The sequence below is a fragment of the Cicer arietinum genome, chromosome 8 (genome assembly GCF_000331145.2).
Source record: "Cicer arietinum cultivar CDC Frontier isolate Library 1 chromosome 8, Cicar.CDCFrontier_v2.0, whole genome shotgun sequence".
In the NCBI taxonomy this organism is placed as follows: Eukaryota; Viridiplantae; Streptophyta; class Magnoliopsida; order Fabales; family Fabaceae; genus Cicer; species Cicer arietinum.
This window is the reverse complement of record NC_021167.2, coordinates 23,245,476-23,264,781: the sequence shown is the minus strand read 5'-3', so window position 1 is coordinate 23,264,781 and position 19,306 is coordinate 23,245,476. Positions and strand designations below refer to the sequence as shown.

Genomic DNA, 19,306 nt, shown 5'->3' with positions numbered 1-19,306 from the left:
CAGGAATTCAAACTCAGATTCACCACATTGTAGGAATCTAGTCCCTGCTGCTAGACCAGTCTCCTTGGTATTACTATTACTATTTTAAACAAATTTCTTATTTATATGAATCTTTCTGTTGTTGATTAATATACAACAATAATTAACTGTTGAATTAATGAAATTAAATGTTTAGTATGCGTTATTAACTCTCCTCAGAGTTACTCCTGAAGCAATTTGATCCCTATTATTTGTTTGAACCTAACATTAACATATATAAATCACTTCCTCCATCTAAACACCTAATTTGACATTGCATACCCTCTACTTCTGATTATATACACTTGTGACTACGATTCTCCAATGGTTACTCCATCAACGATCACCACTAATTCTTTCGCGGGAATCTTTTCCCCCACAATCATCATTTTATGTCAACGTCATTCTCTCCAACTACTCTGACATGTATTACGGTGTCTTTTTGTGTTTTCTAACAACAGGGAAGAGAATTCGTGGACAGAGAAGGTAACAGGAAACTTACTCGTGGTGATTCGTCGATCGAGTTGATCCAATCACAAATGAACAGTCGAGAGGGAGGAAGCAGGGGGAGGAGCACAATGGTGGCGTTGGTTCTCTCGTGCGGTGGCTGCAGCGGTGGTGAAAACCCTTACAGCGGCGACGCGATGTGGGTAGAAAATTGAGAGAATGCTATGCTACGGTTGAATGAAGAGAAGGAGGAAAAAATGGATATTGGGATTTAATAAAAAGTTTAAAGCACTTAGTTTTTTTATTTTTCTAAAATTCATGAGATCAATTTCTATATTTTAAAATATAATACTATCTTATATTGTTTTTTTAATAATACGATCTGACTTGGTATTTAAATAATGTAGTATGTGATATGGTACAATGTAGAATTATTAATATCAATAAAATCGTGTAAAAATTTAACTTTTAATTTTAATTTTTTTTTGTTTTTGTAATTTAATTAACACATCTAGATAGTTTAATATCTTGAAATCGTATGTCATGTGATTTAAAATATATCAAATTGTTATTTTTAGTTCAAAAATATGATAGAGTGATCAAAATTATCGATTTTTAAAATATGAGGACCAATTTTAATTTTCAATTCCATTAATTGGTGAAATTAAAGGGAACACAATTGCAATTTGTCTCTATGTTATTTAGCATATCTATTAACATTTGTAATTTGTCTCTACGTTATTTAGCATATCTATTAACATTTGTTATGTCGGGCCTAATTGAAATTCATTACATCCAATTAACATATATTAAATTTACATAAATATTTTTTTTTATATAAAATTTATTTTATTCCATACATTCAATCAAATTCATTGGTAAAAGTTTCCTCAAAATCATTATCATATCACAATTTTACTTTTGAGACAACCATTCTATATTCATTCACACAAATATTACTTTAGAAAGTCAGGAGGAGACGAGAGAAAAAGAGATAATATGTTTAGAAATAGATAGAGAGAAGATAAGGAAAAGATAAAGATAAATGTATAAATCTTGAATTTTAAACATGACATGATAGACTCATCGGTATTGACCAAATTATAACTAGATGTATCATAAATAGTAGTATTTTTTAAAAAAATTATTGTGTATGGAGTGGCCTTAGCCACTCTATGTCCCAATTCGCCCGGATCACCCATCCTTAACACAATAATCAACAATAATAAGTACATGATGGCTTATAATAGAGTTTTGTAAACAAGAAGAGTTATATACCATACACGATGGCATACTGTTTCTATTCTATTTGTGATTGAGGATCACTGTCGATGAAAGGAATTTGAAGCAAGTTGAGAAGAAAGGAAAAAAAGGGTATATGTTGATATGGTATAATTCAAAGATATGATGATAAGATATTGCAATTAGATGATGATTTTTTGTGTTTTAAGTTTGATCGTGACAAATAACTTCTTGATAGTTGAATTTTTTGTTTATACAATAGAAATGAATTATTTGATTGTTACTTACGTGCACATTCATAAATTATTTTATTGTTTGCCGCAAACACAAAAAAAGAAAAAATAGTTATGCATCTTTCAAAAACATAAGTGAGGAACTTGAATTAGAGGTCAATTGGAAATTATCTGAAAATGATAAGAGACAAATGTCAATTCTTTTGTCATCGTTTGGTTTTGATAAGATGTGGATTTTCTTCTACCACTAAACAATTTATATTTATGAAAGTGATATAAATACCACAATAGTGATGCAAATTTTTGTCCAGATTCATGAGAACAACAACATGATGAAAAATGTAGATGATTGTGTCTCTTTTCAAGGCATTGAGCATTATCGAACAGTTTTAATTTTCAACTTATGACAACTATATCAACTTTACGTAAGTCTTACTAATTTCATGTATTTAAAATTTATAACTAAAAATTCATCTTATTTCTACATCTTATACTTCAATTATAGTACATAACATATAATGTCTTTTTATTAATTTTAAGTTCCATCTAAAAGTAATTTTTGATATATTATAAAATATAATTTTTGCCTAATTATCGCACTGGTCCATGATATAGTTATTATTTATGTTACAAATTTACTTATAATTATTTGTTAGTTTATTTGGTAAAGTGCAATGTTTTGAGTGTTTTGTCCATAGTTCAAACAATTTAAAGGATATATACATCGAAATAATTTTGATAAATAATTAAAAATTAATTTTATTGTATATTTCAAAAATCATAAATGATTTTTATATAAAATTTTTAATTGAGATATAAAATGTTTTGTTTTTTACTCAGTGATATATGTGTAGCTAATAATTTTTATTTATTTTTGTAAGATCCATGATTTTTTATTTTGTCATTTCCCTTTTAAATTTTTTTATTTATATACCAAAAAAGTTTTAATTTTAAATATTGTTTTAATCTACCATCTTTGTTTAATAATTTTTGTGGGTCGCATTTAGAACATTTTAGTCCAAACCTAACATAACCTAACATAAGAATAAATGATTTTCGGATCAACATGATACAATCAAATGACATCACATAAGCTTATTAAAATTAGGACAAGTTGCCATCAAGAGTAGAAAATGGAGTTGCTGGCTACTACAACTTAGCTAGACCTCTAATTATAGTCACTAGATGGACGAAGATGAAATATGGTGATGTTAGACGTGATAATTCACTTTACTCTTATTCTGAACCACTTGATGATAATCGTATTGTGATTACAACCACCAGATGACATGCAACATTTCTAATTAGAGAGGCACACATCTCACATAATAGGGTAGTCATAAGATTATAGGTTGTTCTTTTGATCATCACAACAGAAACCTTCTAGAAATTCTAGAACGACTCAATATATAAAGAGAAACCCTAAGGTTATAAAGGGACACATGAATTATAACACTAAAATAATCTTCGACAAATTCTTATTTGATAGTCGGAGTCTGTACAATAGAATGAGAGGGTTGATAACACACTAAAATAATCATCCTTGGTCTAATAGTCTGAGTAGGTGTAGGTGGAAGTAATACTTGATATTTATTGCAATTTTTTGGGGTAGCAATAATCTTCTTGGAATATTATAATACTTGTTTTGTTGTAATAACTTTAGCATTTGAATTTTTAAGAGAATTCCTATATCTACTATTAGTATCACTCTCGACTTATTCTTTGTAAGAACCCGAATAAGAAAATCTGAAAAATAGTTTTTCTCTCCTTTCATATGTTAAATATCAAAATCAAAACATAAAAAGTAAAGATTGTCATCTAAAAAAGTATGTATAGAAACTAAATTTTTAACATCTTTTTGCAGTATATCTTTAGTTGCTTTGCAATTGACTTTTAATAAAATTCTTTTAGAAAATAAATCATTGTGAAACTTTATAATACATAAAACAATTGTCAATATTTCTTTTTTAACCGTACTATATTTTTGTTGAGCTTGATTTCAAGTTTTTGAGTAATATTGTACTATTTGTTCTTTAGAGATGTTAGGTAACACTTACCATTGATATTAAATATCTGATGTGGTTACTTACTTAAGTTAGTTAGTTGAATATACTAGCTAATTAAATATTTTATACTAGTTGGTTGTTTATCTATTGACTATACAATGTTTAATGTAATTGACATTCTCTCAATCATCAAATCATTCAATTTGTTTTTTTTCTATTTCTCTCTTATGAATGACTTAAATAAAAAAATTCTAATAATCAATTTTTATAATTTGTTTATAATTAATAAACATAATATAATAAATTATATATTAAAAATAGTTAATATTTATGGTTAAATATATTTTTAATCCTATAAAACTTCAACATAAATGATTATTACTTTGACTTGATAATTTTACGATGACTAAAAATTATATTTTTATTTTACAAATTAAGAGTAAAATTGAAATTTTATAAATAATGAAAACATATTAATAAACCTTAAAATTTATTTATAACTTTTAAAATAACTTCTAACAATTGTCAATATTATATTTATTAAAGTCCACTATATTTTCATCCATCTTTATTAAAATTACACGTTGAACCTTACAACTTATCAAAGGTTTCGTTTCAATAGTTATAAAATATTCAACATAATCCACAATTACTTTTACAAATTATTTTAAACCTTTTATTTCTCATTAACCATTTGCTTGGCAATGAAATCCTTAACTTTAGAAAGAAACTGAGAAGTCTCAGGCAAATCTTCAAAATAATAAAAAGCATGAATCGCGTTTGGAAATTCAATCAATTCCACTTCCTTTCCAGATTTCCTTAACCATTCATAATACCTCTTTTGCCAATCCACTAACGAATCAAACCCACCCACAAACAAAATCGTATTTGGATAATCCACATTTGAAATATCCATTGCATTAGGTCCACTTACATTAACCGCTTCATGTTCGCGGTTCGACCCATCTTGCAAAAACATCTTCCAATACCAATCCGTTTTATCAATTGAAACAACAGGTTGATATTTCAATCGCATCTCAGATTCAGTTCTTTCCTCTCCTCCAAAAAACGGTTGCATCGAAACCAATCCAATAACCTTCAAAACTTTCAACTTCTCTAACGAAATTCTAATCGCCACGTGATGTGCCAAGTTTCCACCAGCACTATCACCCGCCAAAAAACATTTCTCAACGTTTGCAAATTCTCCCAAAACGGTGTAGTTTTGATCGATAAACTTAAGGATTTCTAAACCGTCGTCGTATTGCGTCGGAAAACGATACTCAGGGGCAAGACGGTAATTAACAGAGATAACAATTGCGTTAAGTGAACGGCAAAGTAAACGACAGAGAGTATCGTATGTAATTGAAGACGGAGACATGAATGCGAAGCCTCCGCCGTGAAAAAATAAAATGACCGGGAGTGATGCGGTTACGACGGAGTTGGAGGATGGAGTGAAGAGACGAAACCAGAGATTGCGTGTGGGGTCCACAACGACGTCAGAGGAAGTGACGCCGTTGATAGGATTAGCTTTGGGAGGGATTTTAAGATCGATTAAATTGAGGAGACGACGATTTATAGTGCCGTTGGTTCGGCGAGTGGTGTATGTGATGGCGGAGAGGATGGACATGGCGAAGCGAATCTTCCATGGGAGGAGTGGTTTGGTGGTTGCGATGTTCATGATGATCGACAGTGAAAGCTAGGAAATGGTGAAGAAAATAAGGTGAACTCTTTGGGTGCATGCATGTGAGTTTTTATATTTCATTTTTTCAAAAACATTCATTATTATACTCTATATTGAAAAATATTAGGGAGATTGTATTTTGAGATGCAATAAGATATTTTTGTAGTAGGTAGAAGGTTGGATAAAATTTTTGATTTGTTAATAAGAGATCATAAACTTTAATTATTATTTTTTAATAAATGATCGCATTCTATAAATGCAGTCTTCTGTTCGAAGAATGAAATACTATTTAAAAAAGTATGATATTTTAATATAGAATATGTTTGATTAGTTTTAAAAAAAGATATAATAATAAAGAAAAATCTATGTGGAGGGATTCACGATCGGTATTATTTTTTAAATGAAATCATGCACCCGATACGTGACAAGGGAAACGCTAACAACCACTTTGAAAGGTCCAGCCTAGGATATAAATTTTACATTGAATACCTTTTTGAAAGGTCAAATTTGGTCTTTAAAATGATATTTTTTTGGGTATGTTTATAAGTATTATAAAAGTAATTGTTAGTGTGAGTCATAATATAATTAAGGTTTAATTGTAGTTTTGGTAATTTTTTTATTATCAATTTATAGAATTGATTCTTTTATTTTAAAAATCGACAATTTTAGTCGTTTTTTTATATTTTTAAATTAAAAATAAAGATTTGATATATTTTAAATGACATGACATACAATATCTCAATACATTAATTATTCGTATGTTATTAATTAAATTAAAAATATAAAGAAAAAAATTGAAATTAAATTTTTACGTTGTTTTATTTCAGTTTCATGGATGTTAGTCGTTCTATATTAATGTATCATACACATTATTTAAAGTCTCAATCGTCATTATTTTTTAATTAAAAATTATAGAAAATGATCAAAAGTGTCGAATTTTAAAATAAATGATCAATTTTGTAAGTTGTTAAAAATAGAGAAAATAAACTAGAATTAAGTATATAATAAATGAATGAACCAGGAGAGAGAGAGAGGATAAGAAGTTGATACCACATATTGATTATTTGAATTATATGATAAATACTATCAAAAATTCACATACACAACTATGAGGTCTTATTTTCGGCTGAAAACATGATAAATATTCTTAGAGACTTACACACATGATCTCTTATTCGAACTTAAAATATAATGTTTAACTTAATAATATCAATATTTATGTGTTGAACTACCATTTAAAAGTTGATTTGGTTTGTTTTATTGATACAATTATAACCGACTTTTTTATTACCTATAACTAATAATTAGAAGATATTTCGATGGATAACATTTCAATAAAATATTTCATGCACAAGCCGTACACTTTGAAAAAAAAAAAGAGTGTGGTGTGATATCTTAAAAAAAGAAATATAAAAAAAAAAGTTAAATAAATATTAAAAAATTAAAGATTTTTAAATATGAAAATTATATATTTAAAATATAATTAATTGTATTGAATTAATTATAATAATTAGAAGATATTTTTAGGATCACATATTAATACATTGATTATTTACCAATACTATATGATTTGCTTTATACCGTTTATCTCACTGCATCTTGTTTTGATAATTTTTGTTTTAATGAATCTAACAATTACCTTTTGTTTTGACTTAACTATTGACAATTGAAATCTGGGGAGCTTTACCTATAATATATTATTATTTGCTAATTGAAAAGTGAAATTTATTGAATAACCTTATTTTTTATTTACTGAAAATTATACATTATTTTATATTACAGAGAATGAGTTCTTATTTTATATAGAAAACTCAAAAAGCTAATTATATATAAAAGAGAAAATGCAGTTAGAATAACTAAATAGTTAAACAAACTAAACTGAATAATGCTAAGTTAAAGTATAATACAACTTTATATATTAATACCTTCTCTCAAGTTGATGAACATATAGATGTGAGTCGAAGTTTGGATAAAAAAGTATGAAATGGTGTAGGAACCAAAGATTTTGTAAATATGTCGACAAGCTGAAGATGCGAAGAAATTGGAAGTAAACGAAAAAGATGTTGTTGAAGCTTTTCACGAACGATGTTGACAATCGAGCTCAATGTATTTGGTGCGTTCGTGGAAGAAAGAATTTGAGGCAATATGTCTTGTTGATTGGTTATCACCATAAAGAAGTGCAGATTTCGTGTAAGAAACCTTGAGATCATTGAGAAGGTATGTGAGCCATTGAAGCTCGCAAACAGTGGAAGTCATGGCCATATACTCGGCCTCAATAGAAGAACGAGAGGCGGTAGCTTGTTTATTAGATTACCATGATATAAGAGAATCACCTAGAAAATGCAAAAATCGTTAATAGATTTGCAAAAGGACTTGAGTTGAAGAGAAGAAGATGCTGAGAAAAACAATCCCTGAGCTGGTGATGATTTGAGGTAATGAAGAATCTGAATTGTAGCATAATGATGTTCGAAAGTTGGTGTTGTCATGTACTGACTCAATTGCTGAACAGAGAAGCTGATGTCTATACGTGTATTGGTGAGATATATCAGCTGGCCAATTAGGCATCTATACGATGTAGGATCGGGTAGGAAAGAACCTTCATCTTTAGAAAATTTCTTGTTTTTTCTGCAAATGAACATAAGCTGGTTTGGAAGTCAAAAGACAAGCTTTGTGTAAGATATCTAGAGTGTATTTGCGTTGTGATATGTGCAGGCCAGCCTTGGAATGAGATACTTAAAGTCCTAAGAAGTATTTCAAGTGTCCTAAGTCCTTGATTTTGAATGTCTTATTGAGGAAATCTTTAATAAATGGAATTTCAGCAATGTCATTACCTGAAACAATAACATTGTCAACGTAGATCAATAAGGTTGTGAATTTATCACTAGAAGATTTGGTAAACAACGAATGATCAGAGGTAGATTGTGAATATCCTATAGAACATAAAGTTGTGGAAAATTTTGCAAACCATTGACGACTGAACTATTTTAAACCATGCAAAGATTTTAAATGTTTGCAAACATGTGTAGGATTAGTAGTAGAAATGCTATGTGGTAATTACATGTAAATCTCTTCGTTTAAATTACCATGTAAAAATGCATTATGCACGTCTAGTTGATGAATATGCCAATTTTGAGAAGAAGCAATAGATAAAAGTAATCTTACAGTTGTGAGTTTAGCGACAGGGGAATATGTGTCAAAAAAATCTATACCTTGAACTTGAGTAAAACCTTTAGCAACTAATCTAGCTTTATACTGCTCTATTGTACCATCAGCTTTATACTTTACGTTATAGACCCATTTGCAGCCTATTGGTTTCTTACCATGGGGGAGAGGAATCAAAATCCACGTATTATTTTGGGTGAGAGCTTGAATTTCAGAATCCGTGGCTTGAACCTAACAAGGGTGTTTGATCGCCTGCTTATAACTGTGTGGTTATTGGACAGAAGAAATAGCATAAACTAAAGAAAAATGTGCAGATGATAAATTGTTATAAGACAAAATAGATGAAATCAGATATAAAGGATTGAATGAAGGATCAACCACAACTATAGTGCACTAAAAATCCTACAAATAAGCGGGTTTTTGCCTTAGTCTAGAGGACCTTCGTAAGGAAGGTGCAGGGCTGTTAGTAGAATCAGTAATAATATATGTGTGGATATCAAAAGGTGAATTATGAGGTATATTAGAAACATGGCCAATATCATCTACAATATAAATAGGATCATCAACGAGAAAAAGTGTAGTAAAATCAGTGACATCATTAGGAATACGATGCACATTAATAGAATCAATGGAAGGATAAGGAAATATATGGTCATAGTAAATAACGTTTCGTGAAGTAAACATATCACGTATATGAAGGTCAAATAAAACATAACATTTTGTCCCTGGTTTAAATCCAAGGAATATACATTTGCGAGCTCTAGGATCCAATTTAGTCATATTATTTAATAAAGTTGAAGCAAAAGAAAGACAGCCAAACACTTTTAAGTAATTAAATGTAGGTGACATGTTATAAAGCATATCATAAGGTTTCTTGTTTTGTAAGACAAATGTAGGTAAGTTGTTGATAATAAAAGTGGCATGGCAAAGGGCAAAAGACTAAAAACATTTGGGAAGTTTGGAGTGGAAAAGCAAAGTTCTAGTGACATTTAATAGATGTCTGTGTTTTCTCTCAACAGTGAAATTTTACTGAGGTGTTTCCACACATGAAGTTTGATGTAAAATACCTAAATTGAAAAAAGAAGTGGGTATATTAAACTCAACACCATTATCACTTCTAATAGTTTTAATTTTAGTTGAAAATTGGGTGGAAACAAAGGTGATAAAGTGATGGAGTTTAGATCTAGTGTTTGATTTAGCTTTCATAAGGAAAACCCAAGTGAATCTTGTATGGTCATCAATAATGGTTAAGAAGTATTTATATCCATCTATTGAAATGTCACCAATGGAACCCCAAATGTCAACATGTATTAAATCAAAAGCATGTAAAGAAATGTTAGAACTTAAAGGAAAAGGAAGTCTAGAAAATTTACCAAAATAACAAGTTTCACAAATCACTTTTTTATTGATAGAAACATATGGGAACAATTTACATATATTGTGCAAAACAAAAATAGATGGGTGACCTAACCTATAATGCCAAATATCAAAAGAATTAGAATTCATACTATATACACGTTTATTACAAGAAATAGAATCAAGTGAGGTAGAATCATTAGATGGCAAAACAGATTCATCATATGACAAAACATGGGATTTTTTTAAAACATAGAGGTTATTATCATGCTCCACAATCCCAATCATCTTCTGGGTATGTGAATCCTGAATAACACAAAAGTTTTTACTAAAGATTAGCCTACAATTCAGGTCATGGGTTAATTTAAAAGATGAAATCAAACTGAATTTAAGTTGAGATATAAAGAGAACATTGTGTAAAGATAAGGATTTATCAAAAATAATGGAGCCAGAAAAATGTGCAAATATATGATTATCATTAGGAAATGTAAGGTAAACATGTTTGATCATTGTTGAAACAAACTCCATATTTAAAGTTTTGATGAAACTAAACAAAGGTTAATTAAGAAAATTAATTATGATTCTAAAATGTTATGTTAATTTAACATGTGCTTTTGAGTGAATTTAATTAAGAACATAATCAAGCAAATCAAAGAAAACAGCAACAAGAACATTAAAACAGATAAAGATCTCCAGCGTCAAAAAGTTCATCACAACATGTTGATCAAACTTTTTCTACCTCTTTAACAGAGAGTCTGCCTGGAAATTTATTCATATAGAATCAGCACATGGCAATGAACAAATATGATTCATCCAAGCTCAAAAAGGTGATCTGATCTCTAAAATAAAAGGACTCAAAGTCAGACAAAAATCAAGACAGTTTGTAACTCTAAAAATCAAACTGTCAAGAAAGTTTGATCAACCTTGATATATGATAAGACATTGCAAAAGACATCCAGAATGATTAAAATAGGAATTCCAAATTGATTATTAAATCTCAAGAAAGTTCAATTTGACAGACCCAAATTGATAATCAATCTCTGTTTTCTACGTAACTTGAGCCGCTGAGCATTCTCTTATGTAATGGCTTATAATTCTTCTCCAAACTCCTCTGGCTACATTCAAGACTTAAGATCAAGACTGTACCATCCAAGATCAAAGGAGAAACGTCAAAGGCTTTTTAACTAGAAGACAAAACTGCTTTAATGCTAAACCAGAAAAGTAAAAAAGAGGGAAAAGCAGTTTTTCAAAGCTGAATTATTTTTAATCTGATATATTGCCTTCAGTCAAATTTTATAGCACTATCAACAGCTCTTTTGACCTTCATTAAAGGTCTCTAATGCCTATAAATAGAAGGCCAATATCCAGGATCAAATAACAAGTTCAAGAGCTAAAAATATCCTTAAATCAATCACATACATACTTGAAGTTCTGATTTTTCGCAAAACAGAGGCTGATCCATTTTCTAATCTTAGATTACGAAATTATTATTATATCTTTTGAAAAGAATCAATTCTTAAACAAGAGTTGAGAAATCTCAGATTCTGTCAAAAAGAACCCAATTGTAAAAACTCAAATTATAAGAGTTTCTTTATAGTTTGTTTAGAATACAATGAATCCTATCAAAGTTAGATAGGTACTGTTATTGCTTTCTGGGTGGAAAGAAATAAACAGATCAAGGTTGATCTAGACTAGGTGTTGTAAGATCAAGAAGGTTCTTTGTTTTAAACACTTAGTGGAAAATCTCACGGTTATAAGGACTGGACGTAACCCAGGTTGGGTGAACCAGGATATATCATTGTGTGGTATTTCTTCCCTTATCTATTTACTTTCAGTTTGATTGATTATCAAGTTAAAAACATAAATTGAATTACTGATTTTAACTAACTAAGAACGTTATCCGTTTTCTGGTTAAAACCAAGAACGTTCTTCGTTTTCTGTTTTCACAACCAAGATCAATCTTGATTTATTTTCTTAAGTTTTTAACATGAATTTTTAAAACGTGCATTTACAGTTCAAACCCCCCTTTCTTGTAAATCGACATTGTTACTTCACCTTTCAATTGTAGAAAAAATTTGAATGAAAGGACAAATGTGATCAAAAGCACCTGAATCCAATATCCAAAAGGAAAAGTTTAAATAAGCAGAACCTAAATTAGAGACACGGGAAATCTCACAATTAGTGTAATCATTGGCTAGCTTTTGATTGTCGTGCATAGAATCTTGCTTTGAAGAATGAATGAAGTTAATGAGAAGCTTAAAATCTGCCTTGGACAATTGAGTGGAAGGATCATCTAGAGTTGAAATTGCAAAATGAATCGTCTTGTTATTATTAGCAGAATTTCAAGTTGATGGTTTATGTGATTGGTAACTTGGGGTGAAACCATGTTTGAAGTAATAGTTTTCCACGGTGTGATTTGTTTTATGACAATTGGCGCAAAACATTTGATTTTTTGATTGGCCTCGTCCTCTACCACGAACAGGTTGGGGTGGGCCTTGTCCACCAAAAATAGGTTTCCAAAATTGATATGAAAGGCAGTATTATCATGCGTAGTAGGGTTGGTATTCAGTTCTTGTTGAACCATCATAGAATATACCTTACTAATGGAAGAGAGAGGATCCATGAGAAGAATTTATGTGCGCACATTCGCGTAATTTTCATTCAGACCTTTGAGGAAACAAGTAACATATTCTTGTTGTTTGAAGTTGTAGACAGATGTGCTAAGTTTACATTTGCAGGGAGTCGAACGAATACAAGAAGGGGTAGAACGAAGATCTTCGAGCTCTTCCCATAAGATTTTCAGATTCATGAAGAATGTTAAAAGATTTCGATCTCCCTGCTTGATGGAGTGAAGATCGTGAAGAAGATCATAAATATGAAAGTGGTTACCATAGGTGAATCTTTCGCGCAAGTCACACTAAAGATCGCAAGCGATGTTGATGCAGATAGTACTCTGAGAAATATGAGAAGATAAGGTTCTAGTAATCCAAGAAATTACCATATTGTTGGCACGATCCCATAGCTCAAAATCAGGACGAGTTGAGCCGGTTAAGGAAGAGATCCATTGATGAATTGAATCTTGTTTTTGGATGATAAAGCATGTTTCATGGCCTTGCTCCAATTGTGATAGTTATTGTCGTTTAAGGGTGGTGCGACAAGAACGGCGTCAGGGTTCTCACCGGGATGAAGATATTGAGGGTTACGAGGGTTGAGGATGGGATCTTTTGTAGAGATATAGGCAATATCATTTTGTGGTTCGGAATCAAAATAATTGGAAGAAGAATGAGAGTTAGCGGTGGACATGATGGAAGAGGAAAATCTTGAAAAATGAATGAGGAAAAAAATTTATGGGTTTGAGAAATCAAAAGGAAAATCTGGAAGGGTTCTGGGTTTGGGATCAAATGGAAAATTTGGTGGTTCGGAATCAAAAAGAAAATGAAGAAAAAATTCTGGTTTTGAGAATTGAAGCGGAAGCAAGAAATTGTTAAAATCTTATACCATATTACTTGGTAATTGAAGAGTGAAATTTACTCAATAACCTCATCATTTATTTACTGAAAATTATATATTGTTCTATATTACAAAGAATGAGTTCTTACTTTATATAGAAAATCCAAAAAGCTAATTATATATAGAAGAGAGAATATAGTTAGAACAACTAATTAGTTAAACAAACTAAACTGAATAATGCTAAGTCAAAATATAATACAACTTTATACATCAATATATATAATTTTCACATTTTCACCACAGTCATTGGTCAACATACCTTTATACAAAAATTTCTTAAATCATCTACCATATCATCCACCATTCAAAAAGACTCAGATTCTTTATATTATATAATAATAATAATTTATTTTAAATGATTTCAATCCAAATTCTACGTATTATATAATAATAAAAATTTACTGTAAATGATTTCGAACGTCTATTTTTTGATCGAACAATTCATAACAATAACTAAATCACACGATAATACACCAAATTCAATTCTCGATCACACACTTCTTACCAAATAACATAGTTTTTAAATATTATACTCAAACTTTTTATATATAAAAACTTAGTCACATTTATGTCTAATCAATGTTTTTAATTCAATGATAAAATAAATAACTTTTAATATTTATTTTACCAACGAAATTAGAAAAATTTAAATTTAAAAAGACTTATATAGTTTATAATATTATTAATTATGTTATAAATTTAAAGTTCAAATATTTTTTAAAATAGATTGAATATTTTTAAAATTATAAAAAAAAATTATAGGTTTAAATTTGGTAAAAGAATTATAGGTTAATGTTTTTGAGACCAGTTAATTTAGGTTTAAATCTAATAAAATAAACATTAAAGAATCATAGTTTAATGTTTGAGACCAATGAATTTTTAAACATCTTAGTTAGGCAAGTTTACTTCAAAACCTAGTTTTACTTAATAAAAAAGAATCTCAAAACTAAATAGTTTATGATATCTTTATATATAAAAGTTAGTAAGTATTTGAAGCAGATTTTCCACATATTTTCCACCTAAAACGGGGAAAATTATTGAATATAAAAGTTGTATCATTTTTTTATATTTTTTTAATTTTATTGTATGATATTTGGTCACCTTAATTTTTTTTGAATCAAAGGTCAACTAGATCAATGAACCAATTATTTTGATTATTAATGATATTGATTAATAAACACAACCACTGTTGTTGTTAAGCAAATTTTTTAAATTTTAAAGGTCTTTAAAAATTTTAAATTTGTTTCTAACTAAAACATTTCACTTTCAATAAACCGAACATTTGTTAGTTGTATCTTTTTTTTTTTTTTTAGAAATTTTCAATCTATGTTTTTTATTTAGCCACTTCAATTTCTTAACAATGCAACAGACTTGCAATGTATTGTTTTACCTTTATTTTATTGAAAAGTTGATTAGTATTAGAAGAAAATTGTCCCCGTCTAAAACTTAAATCATTTGGGAATCTTAGAGCAATTTTGTGATGTTAATTGATTATTAAATTTGTTTTATAATTCATTTCATTTTAAATGCAACCATTTCTTTTGTTCACCAAGAAATAAGCAAATTGTGGAATTAAAAATTAGGTGAGCATAAATGTATTATAACATAGAATTTCCAAATGTGACTATTATTTCTCAATTTATTATGAATTTTAACAGTTGAGAGTGTGTAAGGATGACTTATACAATTTTTTTTTCTTCATTATTTTTGCTTTCCATACCATTTGTAAAAAAATTTCATTATCTATTCATATGTTATCTATTAAATACACTACTTTTTTTAATGACTCAAAAATTTGAATATTTATCTTTTTTAACTCTAATATATGTACATGAAAAATCCACAGACATTCTCTTTGTATCATATTTGCTAATGAATGATGATTCAATTGATTATTTTCTTACAAAATATTTCTTAACAAATGAGAGTTCTTCACATAACTCACATTTTCATTAATTTTGTTCGTGTTTTTTATAAAAAAAAATGATTGCAGTACAATTTTATTCCATCTTTTGTCCATTGTCTAATCTTACATGTTATTTGTGATTGCTTTTTTGGAGCATTTTTACAATATATTATCGCAAGTGAACTAAAGGAAAATAATGTATGATTACAACATATTAGAGTATCTCTGTTTTGGTTAAAAATTACCAAAAGATATATTTTGTAAAAAAATGAATAATCTTAGTTGGCAACAATGAAATTTTCATCATAGTAAGTAATAGTGATTATTTGAAAGAAAAAAAAATTAGTAGTTTCTTTTGGTTTTATTTTTTGTTTTTGGACATTGTGTAAATGAAATTTTATTGGGATTGGATGCAGACATGCAATGAATACAATATTGAGATATGCTAATGGTACTTTGTGCAAAAAAGATAAATGAAAAGGGTATAAGTTGATATGGTTAGGGTTGTGTGCACGGTCGGTTTTTTTTTTTTAAATCAAATTATATCTATTTTTAAATTAATATATAGATTTAGATTTATAATCAACTTCGTTTTTTAGTTTAAAATCGATTATAAAATCAATTGTAAAATTGATTATAGTTAAATAACTGGTTTTTAATTAAGCAACTGGTTTCGAAAAATTCAATTTTAAAATCAGTTTTTAGTTTTTTTTTTTATAAAAAATAATTTATAATTTTTTTAATTTGAGTTTTTCGATAAATTTTTTATAACTTTTCTCAAAAAAAAATTTGAGAAAAAAAAAAGTTTTTTAATTTTTTTCTTATAATTTTTCAAAAAAAATAATCTCAAAATTAACAAAATATTGGGAGCCTATGAGCCATTCCCTTAAACCTACAAAAAATAATAAAATAACGAGTCGGAGCTTTAAAAAAAATTGGCTTAATATTAGAGGCTTAGTAAAAAAGATTTAAAGGAGACTTTGGAGTTTAGAGCTTTTTTGACAACTCTAATAATAAGTAATTGATTAAATGAAATTAGTAATATCTCAATGAAGTTAGTAATAAAATATCGGAAAACACTGTCGAAAGGTGAAAGATCGGTAAAGTGATGACAAAATCAGAATTATTTTAGAGTTTTTCAAATTTAGGATTTTTGGGAGTTGGGTGGATAAAAACCGGATAAAAATCAAATCTAAATATAAAATATAAGTGGATATCTAACCGATTCATAAATAATCCAAATTATAACCATGTGATTTTAACCGAATATTTAAAATAGATTTAGATTCGATTTTTGATTTGAGCCATATAATTAGATTTTTTGCACATCCCTAGATATAGTAGAGTTCAAACATATGATGAGAAGGTAGTGCAATTATATGATAATTTTTTGCGCTTGACTTTGATTGTAACTAATAACTTCTTGATCCTCGAATTTTTTGTTTATATAATATTAGAAAAGAATGTGTCTTTCAAAAATATCAAGTGAAAAACTTGACTGAGAGGTAAATTGAAATTTATCTACAACTTTTTAGTAGTAATAACATACAGGTTTGTACTTTTTCTTTTATGTGTATACCAATTCTTTTGTCATTTGATTTAATATGTTGTGGCTTTTCTTCTACCACTGAATTGTTTAATATTTATGAAAGTGATGTAAATACCACAAATTGTTTTCCAAGTCCACGAAAACAATAAAATGGATGAAAATCTATACAATTGTGTCTCTTTTCAAGGTATCAAGTATCAAGGAACCGTTTTAATTTTTAAACTACATCAACTTTAGATAAGTCTTACTAATTTCATGTATTGAAAACATGAAATTTATATCTAAAAATTCATTTAATATTGTTGAATATAGATATTTCTACATCTTATACTTCAATTATACTACAAAATATAATATATATTTTTGTTATTAATTTTAAATTCCAATTAAAATTAATTTTTTGATATCTTTTAAAATATAATTTTTACTCATGCATTGCACGAGTCCATGATCTAGTTATTAATTATGTTACAATTTTACTTATAATTATATGTTAGTTTATTTAATAAAGTGTAATATTTTGAGTATTTTGCCCATCGTTTAAATTAGGGTTATGCCATTATTTTTATATTTTTTTTACAATTTAAATTTTATATATATACATTGAAATAATTCCATAAATAATTCATAATTAATTTTATTGTATATTTCAAAAATCATTATGTTGTATGTATTAAATTTTGTTTGTGATATAAAATATTTTATAAGATCCATAATTTTTTATATTATTACTTGCTTTTAAATTTTTTTTTTATTTGTATATAAAAAAAGTTTTATTTTTAAAGGTTGCTTGATTCCTCCAACTTTGTTGGACCAAACATACAAACGTGCATTCTTTTTAGTTAATTTATATTTTTTCTCTATCATAATTAAAAAAAGAAAATTAATGACTATTTTGAGTCGGTTTCACCATATTTTAGTCCAAATTCAATATATGAGACTGGATAATTTCGGATCATCCTGATCTAATTAAATGACATTACAAAAGTTTCTCAAAACTAAAATAAGTTGCCATCAAATGTAAAATCTAGAATCAAAAGTAAAATTTTGATTTTATTAGCCAAAATTTTAAGTCTTCCAACGTTGTATTTAAATATTTTAAATTTCAACTCTTTACATCCATAAACTTAAATTTTTGGATTTGTTTGGATTTTCTAAATCTTCTACTCAAAATTCAAACATTATATATTTGGGGACCCCTCCACCATGAGGTAGGTGAAAATGACAGATAACAAAGTCTTGGACTTAGATCATTTGCAACAAGTTTTTCTACATCACTCTATCTCTTAATTTCTTGATTTCCTTCCTCTTATCTTCATTTATTTATTTCAAAATTTTCTTAAAGTATTAAAACGGTTGTTTTAATGTCATTACCTTTGGATTGACTCTAATCAATCTAAAAAGACACTTTTAAATTGTCCAGTTGATAAATGTTATCGAAGTTTTTTAAAAATATAAGAAAACAAGAGAAAAAATTATCTCTGAAATTTGAATAAGTTATATCGCATAGTGTATAAAAATAAAAAATTGATGAAATAAATGAATAAATCATTGATATTGTAACCACTCATGATCGATTATACATATATTCAAAATAATTAAGTGATTGAATAAATAATTAGTATTATAGTCAATCATAATATTAAATTTGGTGCATAATGATAATGGACCCCCTCATCTTACCCTCTTAAAAGTGATCATCTCAACTTTCAACTAACTACCTAAATATGCAGTTAACCACCCACCCACTTGTTGGAGCATTAACTATCCTATGTTTCCATTGCCACATGTCACAAGAAAGTAACCTTAAAGTAACTGGAATTAGTTTTTTTCCCTCTATAATTGAAAGAAATATTATTAGAGAAATCTTGATTGTTATGAGTTTGCAAAAAAATAATAATATAAGATAATATCTAGCTTTAAGTATATAAAAATAATAAAAGATGAGATATATCTGAAAAAAATTAACAATTGTTAATCAATATTTAAAATAAAGAAACAATTGTACGTTAATGTTAAATTTGACACTTATTCATCAATTTGGTCATAAATTTGAGAACTATTACTACTTTTTTTATTGATCTCCATCTCAGACAAATTTTTAATTTATCTGTTTGTCTTTGTACTTTGCAACTTTAAGATATTTCTTAAATAAAATATATTTAATTTACTAAATATTTTACGCTCTTCGCTTGT

General features: G+C 27.9%; 2 protein-coding genes across 9 annotated transcripts in view; both read right to left on the bottom strand.

Moving 5' to 3' along the window:
- The window catches only part of LOC101508419 (transcription initiation factor TFIID subunit 4b-like), a 17,527-nt gene extending 16,796 nt beyond the window's left edge, over positions 1 to 731 (bottom strand). For 4 of the 8 annotated variants that reach the window (XM_012719205.3, XM_012719204.3, XM_004512581.4 and 1 more), the window contains exon 1: positions 521 to 729. The gene's annotated coding sequence lies outside the window, so the exon portion shown is untranslated. Of the gene's footprint in view, positions 1 to 520 lie in introns of all 8 variants that reach the window. The other 4 variants (XR_012161610.1, XR_003474473.2, XR_003474474.2 and 1 more) reach the window with 2 other exon arrangements.
- Positions 732 to 4,423: 3,692 nt separating this feature from the next.
- LOC101508106 (probable carboxylesterase 18) lies at positions 4,424 to 5,794 on the bottom strand. Its single transcript, XM_004512580.4, has one exon. It carries the CDS (start codon positions 5,622 to 5,624, stop codon positions 4,623 to 4,625), a length of 1,002 nt encoding a protein of 333 aa, XP_004512637.1. The 5' UTR covers positions 5,625 to 5,794; the 3' UTR covers positions 4,424 to 4,622.
- Between the last annotated feature and the right edge of the window lie 13,512 nt (positions 5,795 to 19,306).

Coding starts and splice junctions, on each gene's coding strand:
- LOC101508106 (XM_004512580.4), bottom strand. CDS start 5,624: ATGAACATCGCAACCACCAAACCACTCCTCCCATGGAAGATTCGCTTC.